The sequence below is a fragment of the Arachis stenosperma genome, chromosome 10 (assembly GCF_014773155.1).
Source record: "Arachis stenosperma cultivar V10309 chromosome 10, arast.V10309.gnm1.PFL2, whole genome shotgun sequence".
NCBI lineage: Eukaryota > Viridiplantae > Streptophyta > Magnoliopsida > Fabales > Fabaceae > Arachis > Arachis stenosperma.
Genome location: NC_080386.1, coordinates 7338484 through 7346533, shown reverse-complemented (window position 1 = coordinate 7346533; position 8050 = coordinate 7338484). Strand labels below are relative to the sequence as shown.

Sequence of the window (8050 nt, the reverse complement as noted above, 5' to 3'; positions counted from 1 at the left end):
ATTCAGGGAGTGAGAAGGATGAGGATGGACCAAAACTTACTTTGGAATTTTCTGAGCCGAACGATAACAACCCTGATGAAAATAGGGAAAATTCGTCTATTAGTAGACCTTACATTTAGTACGATGTAGTTCGCTCCATGATATTTCATAATGGATTTTAATGATTAACAAACGCAAATTTAATAATATAATTAATGTGTCATCTGATATTTATTCAAGTGTGAAATGTACCAAGGAATTTTTCTTTAAGTAATATAAGCAAATTCGATTGCTTCTGAACTTGATAAAATGATTAAAATCTAAATACTAAAGTATACAACTTTTAAAAGCTAAGCTTGAATGAATAAACCACCTCAAAAGCAGTCTGGCTACCTTAGAAGCAACATAAGACACTTTTAAACATGTTGTCTCATTTTCTCTTGTGAAACTGCTGAAGGCGCAAAATGCTTATCTCAGAAAGGCATCCATAGTTCCATACAAAACACGTTTTGCCTCCAACATTAAAATTTGAGCACACAAAGTCGAAGTTTGAAGAAATCGAGAGTGAGCGAGTAAGAAGGATCGAGCCAAATACCAATTCAAAATTGAGGAATCACGCTCCAATTAGGGGAGTGGATCCTCTCCAGTTAAAAAAAAAAATTGAATGGTATCCAGTGTTTAATCTCACCCTTCATTACTCTCTCTTTTATTAGAGAAAATCCATTTCTTCCCATTAGCTTATGAGACACTTGTGGTTTAATGAAACATTTACTAGTAAATTATTATATATTAATAGATGTTTTCTTACAAATTTTATCATATTTATAGGCAAATAAAAATTGAAAATTCATAAAGTGCACTTATCCGGAGGAGAAGATCTAAATAATTAATTTTTCATAATTACAAACATCGTTTTGGGTTATGTCAACTGGCTAAAAAGCATCGCATCTGACAGACAGGGCGGTTCGAATATCTAATATTTTAGACAGTAAAAAATCGTTTACCATTCTTTCATGTCTGGCATAGGTTGGATATTTCTTGTCATTCTTTGGATTTGAAGAACTAGTTTTTGTATCATAGCAGAGAACATCCGTTCAAGTTCTTTTTAGAACTTTGGTGGATATGACGAGTAAAGAATAATATCTTTAATCCTTATGAAACTTGGCCTCCGAAAAAAGTGATTTGTCTGGCATTAACTTCGGAAAAAGAACTTAGGAATATTTTTGAATTACAACGTATATCCCTTCCCTCTACTCTAAATGGTTTTTGGAATCTCTCATCCATTGGTACTTTTAAGATTAATTGTGATGCTAGTTATTTTGGTTCGGGTGATAGTGTTGGTTTTGCTTGTGTTATTAAAGATTGTAATGGAAGTTGGCAAAGAGGATGTTTGGGAATGATGGAGAATAATAGTATTCTTCAAGGAGAATTGTTTGCTATTTGAAGAAAATATCTCTTAACTTGAGATGTAGGTCAACGAAATGTTATTTGTAAGACGGATTGTGTAGAAGCATTTAATCTTGTTACTTAAGACAATTTTGGATTTATTGATCCATTGGTACTCAAAATAAAAGATATCATACATTGAAATTAACATATTGACTGTCATTTGATTATGAGAAATGCAAACACGATAACAAATATTATGGCAAAGATGGCGATGAAATTACAACTTTTCATGTGAAACTTCCTTCACTTTGGGAGGAGTTTAAGAGTAGTCTTAAATGTGACTGTTCCTCTATTTAAGTAGTTCCTTTATTTTGTTTTTTTTTTTTTAGTTTATTTAGTCACACAAAAAAAAACCCTCCAATTGAAAGATTACTTGGCTCAAAATGAATTTTTCATACTGAACTTGCTCTAAATTTAGTTAAGACCATAATTCGAAGAGTATCCAAGCTTTGACAAAAAACTTATTAAAATGTTGAGGAAAAATTAACACAATACCGAAGAATAACTCATATAACACCATTCACTGCTTGTTAAATTAACAATGATACAATGTAATAAAGAAAAAATAAAAACAAAATTATAACGATGCAAAATGCACCCAAGAAAGCCATTTTCATTAAACAAGATTATGCAAGTTCTCACATTTGAATAATGAATAATTTCCTATAAATCTGCAAAGAAATCGTTTGAACTGCCTAAGGCATGTTCATTATTACCAAGCTTCCTCTTGGTCTTGGTCCCTGCAATGGTAGCAACATAAAATGAAGTATATGATGTATAATATAGAAAATTTTCATATCATTTGAATTTATTAAAATATACCCTTGTTAAACTTGGAAGAATCAGTATCAACATCCATCTCATCATCATCATCATCATCACTGTCTCTAGCTCCATCACGGTTTCTTTGCAAATTTCCTGAACCTTGTAAAATATTATCCAAGTCCCATAGCTGCGGTAAAGAAATTTATGAAAGTTAAGATGCTAAACTCATCTGTATACTCTATACAAACAGCAGAACATACACGTATACACAACTAGTTTTCACACTATTATGATGAAGGACTAGAAGACCAATTAAGGAGGAATCTGCTGACAATGTTTGCAGCTAGATAGCTCCACACTCAAACCAAAAGGTCATTAAGCTATCAAAAATGCTATTCGTACACTAAAATCAGCCACCAATATATTTGTGTATAAATATATATGTGATTTAATTTATTTTTAATGTGTATTTTATACTGGTGACCAACTTTGATGGCTGATTTTGGTGTACACGTAGCATTACTCTTAAGCTATCTACCATGTCATTGTAGGCATAAATTTCTTTGCCTTACTCCTTAAGCTGAAAAAAGATCTCATCATTTGTCTGCTTCTGAATGGAACATATTTTTCCGAATTGAAGTAAATGTTACCAAATATTTGCCTATTCATGATGAGGACTGAAGTGGAAATTCCTTAAATATACTAAAATTCTAACTTAACCAGACATTCTTAGTGGCTAGCGTGAATGAGCAAACAATTAAAGTCGAGCAAGAAATTACTATTAATATTGGAGGGGAAAGAATTAAGGAAATTAAGTACCTTTAACATTTGATCATGAGCAATACTGCCAAGAAATTTTCTATCATGAGAGAATGCTGCAGGGAAAATGAGGGTAAAAGCAGAAACAACACAATGGATCAGACTTGCAGCTAGGGGCATGAAAAGAAAGACAGAAAAAAGGGCAAAAAATAGTAAGCATGCTGAAATGGTGACAGAAGAGAAAGAGACCACATATTACCTAGACACTCGACAGGATATTCTGAGTGCTCTGCAATCGGCTGGAGGATTCTGTTAGGTAATATCCCAACCAGGCTGAACAAAGAACATATATATAGTTGGAATGGAGTACTAAAGAAACAAGAAATTGAAATATAATTTTCATATTGTAAAGTCTCACTTGATAATCCCATTCTCTGATCCAGTAATAATCCTATCTTCATCAAGCTGAGATTATAAAGGAATTATTCAAAACTTTATTACACGAGGTCAACATGGTAGAAAGTGATGCTGAAATAGTCCAAATCTACTTACCTTCAACATAGTATCAATAGAGTTTGGTGATAGATCAACAAATCGGTCACTGTGAATTGGAGCCATTAAGCAAGAGCATCAATAAGAGAAAGAATCTAAAAGTCATGAGAAATATAATAACCAATTAATTAATATCTGTCATAAACAATTTTCCTAACATAACCGGTTGTGATTTTCTTTATTCTAAATTCCAATACCTGCAATCCTTGAAGCATCCCCATGAATACAAGAGCAGGACTCCAGTCTGTGATCCACAGACAACTTTCCTACCATTCTGATCACAAGAGAATTAAACATCAACAATATAAAAACAATTTTCTCTATACAAGTAATTCCTCAAATTTCTTTTATATTGTTAAATAATTTTTAGAAACGTTTTCTAAAATATGGGAAAAAAGTATCTATTTCCTTTCCCATCCATGTTTTATAGTTCCGTCAATTAAAATAGCTCTTCAAAACAACCAGGCCACTTTTTGGCCATTTTGGAGCTACTTAAGATGGAAGTTTTCAACGGTAAAATCAACATAGGATTAAGTCTCTCCCATAATACTATGGCTGCAATTTCATCAATATATATTATACAATGATATTGAGGGAATATTAATTAGCCTCATCTGTATTGTTCCATCAGGAAGTATGCCAAATGCACACATGATAATAACTAAGAATGTTTAAAAATAAGCAGGTCCAGTCTAATAAGAGGACACCTAAATTACATTCTAATATTAACATTAGATAAGTTTTTAAACTCATCAACAAGAATGAATAAATAAGTGTTAAAACCCAGAAGATACATCAAATAGTAACTATGACGAGGATACCTTCATTATAACAACTGACAATAGCTCATCTTCAGAAAATTCAGACTGAACTTGGACCTATCCAAAAGCAGGAAGCGATGATAAAATTCAAACGCAACAAACAATAAGCATTTAATTTGAAAAAGGAAAAACAAAGCAATAACATACAACTTACTTTATTTCTCCGTAGATTGCAAACAGATAGAGTCCCATCTCCACTTAACAATGAAATAAATTTAAAGGCAAAAAGATTTTAGATAGCATTTAGATGCCAGTGAAAAGTGTGTGTGTGTGTATATCTCACATAGGGCCTTTGAATAAATCTACTGAATTCACTACCTTGTGGCTAATAGTTTCATCGCATCAGATGCAAAAGTCATGTCTGAAATGTAATCTTCATGGACGTCAAATGTATTGCAACAAGAACGCTCCCTGGTATCCCATACCTACAATGAGGATAACCCAAATAAAAAGCATTGAGAAAGCACTCATCCTTTCAACTCCAAAAGTCCAATACATTTGCATTAAAAAATAAGTACAATTTCCAAACCAAATATTTACTCTACAATGAGAAAGTGGAATGGTAGGACACCATATTCTCTATCCTTGCAAAGACCATAGGATCTTCATAGTAGATAATAATTGATTAAGATCAGTAATTTTTTGAATATTAGTGAATAGTGACTAAATTATCACTTATCAGTTATTAGTCTTCTAATATCATAAAACATACTGGATACTGCATGAATATTAACACATGCTCAAAATGTAAAATGACCCAAAACAATTACCTTAATGCAGCCATCATCATCTCCTGAGGCAACAGTTGACTCAGTCAAGTTTATCAACCTGTTAACAGCAGCTCTGCATAACACAAATAAAATTTTCAAAGTTAAGCATATGCATAATAAGCAAGCATAACATAAAAATATCTTAATTGGAATTAAATTCACTCACTCATGGGCATTATCAAGCCGGGCAATTGTAGCTCCAGTTTCCACATCAGTAGCCAGTATGGAACAATCTGGCGAACCCGTCAAAACCGCTAAAACACAAATCACGTCAACCATTTTCAATCAGTTTAAGCCAACTTAATATGCAATATAGAACAAGCAACAATAGAATGAGCATTACCACGTCCACCATTGATGAATCTAGCAGCTCTACAGGACTCAGAGTGAGCATTAACTTCCAACAGCCTTAACTCAAAACAAACAAGCCCAAACCAACCAAATAATCAAATAAAGTAAAAAACCAATTTTTGTCCATGTATTCAACAAACAAAATTATTGAAAAGCAAATAACTTTCATAATTTATACCTCACAGGCTCGCTGTCAACACTGAAACGATATCTAGAATCACATAACAATTCCAATATAGTTATTAAACACGAAAATTGAAAAAAAAATTGCAGAAAAGAATCAAAACAAAAGTAAAGAAAGAAGCCAGCTAAATAACTAACAAGTGAAGGTGACCAGTGATGAGTCCGGCAGCAACAAGATTATCGGAGGGATGAAAGTCTATGTCGAATGCAAGTTTTCCGAGGTTTATTTCCAACGCCATTTGGTTCTCTCTAGTGAATTGAATAGAGAGAAGCTTAAACCAAAAGAAGGGGAAAAGCACATTGGAATTCAATTAAGTTAAGAATTATTGAAATTCAACACCTTAATTAAAAATAAATTACTTGAATAAAATTAAAAGGCAACTAGATTTGAATTCCTTTCAGAGATCTACACTAATCAAATATGATTTGATGATGAAGTTGATATTAAATCATAATAAAAAGGCAGCCTAACCAACGTGAAATACTCTTTAACCTCAATTAACACATGCAAGCAATCTCTCCTCCTTCATCTTTTCTCCTAAGCTATTCTATGTTTTTCTTATTCCATTAGTCAACCACACTATTTTTATGCTGTCTTAGTTGAAATGAAATTAACATAAATTGAATAGGAAATATGCTCGTCAAACTCGAGGGTCTAACTTGTCAAGTCAATTCACGATTTTCCTGTTCATTGCTACACTAAAATTCAAAATCGGAAATTCCTATTTAAATAACTGGGAAAAAGAACGAGAATTAACGTAACAGATATTTAAATTTTAACGTTCAGCAAGAGTTGCAGCTCAGAATTCAGAACTAATATCACCGTGTGAAGTTCCATTTGCATCGAATGCCTACCCGAGGTTAACTGGAGTGATGAAAGATGAACGGCGATGACCAACACTCCGTCAGCGAACAGAGACAGACAAAGAAGAGAGAGGCGAAGCCAAGGAGGGCGAAGCGGCGGTGTGGAATAGGCTGAGAGGGGGAAAGCGGCGAAGGAAGGGTTTAAGAGTGTGTGTTTTATTGTCTGCATGTAAACCTAGGCGTAAATGTTTAAATTCAAATCCCCTAAAATCAAAAAATACAAATCAATAAGGAAAAAATATATTTCCTTTGGATTAAGAAGAAAAAGAAAAATTGAAGAGTGAGAAAATTAGAAGCAAGTGAAATGATATATTAATAACTTTATGACAAAATATAAATGTTATAACGTTTTTATTCGGTTTCAAAAAATTATATTCATAAAGTTCCCATTAAAATTTGCATGCCCTGCTAGATTTACATAGTCCGATGATTATTTGTGGAATCCTAATTCTTCTCTTGTTTTAAATTTTATAGGGAAATTATAATTTTTTTTGGGATAAACTACCATTCTACCCATATATATTTAGGACGCTCTGATAAATTTATTTTAAAACGTACAAAAATAATTTTATATTTATGAAAAATAAATTTCCATTAATAAAATTATTCAAATCCTAAAAAATTATTAAAAATTTTGAAACTATCCCGCTAATTTAATCTATTTTATCTCAAATCCTAACTCTTTATCCAATTCTCATCCTAGTTTTGGCCTCTGCAACAACTACGACTTCTTGTCGCATTCATGATAATATACTTTTTACTTTATGCTAGAATAATAAATTGTTGGTTGTCTAAATTTATGTTGATGATATGTGTGTGTTTGGATTAGAGTTGGTCAAACTGGAGTTTGAATGAAAGTGATTTTGTAAAATTGATTTTAAATAGAAGTGAGTTTGAGCCAACATGATTTATGTTTGGCAATTCTATACTAAAATTGATTTTGATAAAATAAAATTGTTTGGATAATATTAGTTAAAATCACTTCTATATAGATAATTAGTTAATTACTAAAAAATATGATATTAAATTATAATGTTATTTTTTAGTATATTTAATCTTTTTTATATTTCTTTTAGTATATTTTTTATATAATATTTTTTTAAAACTCTATTTTAGTTTGTTATAATTTTTTACTATTATAATAAAAATTAATATTTATTTTTTAAATTAAAAATAATATATAAAATAATATATTTTAATATTCTTTATGAGTACTCTCAATAATCTTATTTTGTTTACTATTTTGGGTTCTAACTTTTTACTATATTTTTATTATTATTTATGATTAATTTTTTATTTAAATTATCATTTTCAATAGGAACAATAATACATATTATAACAAATTAGAATAATAAACAGTGAACAAAAATTACAATAATAAATTTTACAATGTCAAACAAAAAATATTCTATAATTTTTTTGGTACTCTCAGTATTCTTTTATTTAGTATTATTTTGAACTGTAAAATTTTATTACTTATGATTCTATTATGATGTATGATCAATTTTTTATTTATTTTGTCATTTTTAATAAAATCAATAATTTATATTATAATAA

At 30.8% G+C, this 8050-nt stretch overlaps 1 protein-coding gene across 2 annotated transcripts; it reads right to left on the bottom strand.

Moving 5' to 3' along the window:
* Positions 1–1876: 1876 nt before the first annotated feature.
* Positions 1877–6718, bottom strand: LOC130954611 (WD repeat-containing protein 55). Of its 2 annotated transcripts, none has more exons than XM_057881369.1 (16): positions 6485–6718; positions 5768–5878; positions 5625–5657; positions 5439–5503; positions 5262–5349; positions 5096–5168; positions 4644–4750; positions 4480–4522; positions 4326–4382; positions 3702–3778; positions 3505–3553; positions 3371–3417; positions 3212–3285; positions 3013–3068; positions 2251–2380; positions 1877–2168 (listed from the first exon to the last, which is right to left on the bottom strand). In XM_057881369.1, exons 2-16 carry the CDS (start codon positions 5866–5868, stop codon positions 2092–2094), a joined length of 1077 nt encoding a protein of 358 aa, XP_057737352.1. In that variant the 5' UTR covers positions 5869–5878; positions 6485–6718; the 3' UTR covers positions 1877–2091. The 2 variants fall into 2 exon arrangements, with proteins under 2 accessions (XP_057737352.1, XP_057737351.1); XM_057881368.1 differs by having other exon boundaries at positions 5768–5901; positions 6485–6717.
* Positions 6719–8050: the final 1332 nt, after the last annotated feature.

What these genes read in the sequence shown, in the direction of transcription:
- LOC130954611 (XM_057881369.1), bottom strand. Translation starts at nt 5,868, where the DNA reads ATGGCGTTGGAAATAAACCTCGGAAAACTTGCATTCGACATAGACTTT. An exon ending in GTTGACAGCGAGCCTGTGAG is followed by an intron (nt 5,504 to 5,624) that starts GTATAAATTATG and finishes TTTTGAGTTAAG; the next exon opens with GCTGTTGGAAGTTAATGCTC. An exon ending in ATGATGATGGCTGCATTAAG is followed by an intron (nt 4,751 to 5,095) that starts GTAATTGTTTTG and finishes TCCTCATTGTAG; the next exon opens with GTATGGGATACCAGGGAGCG.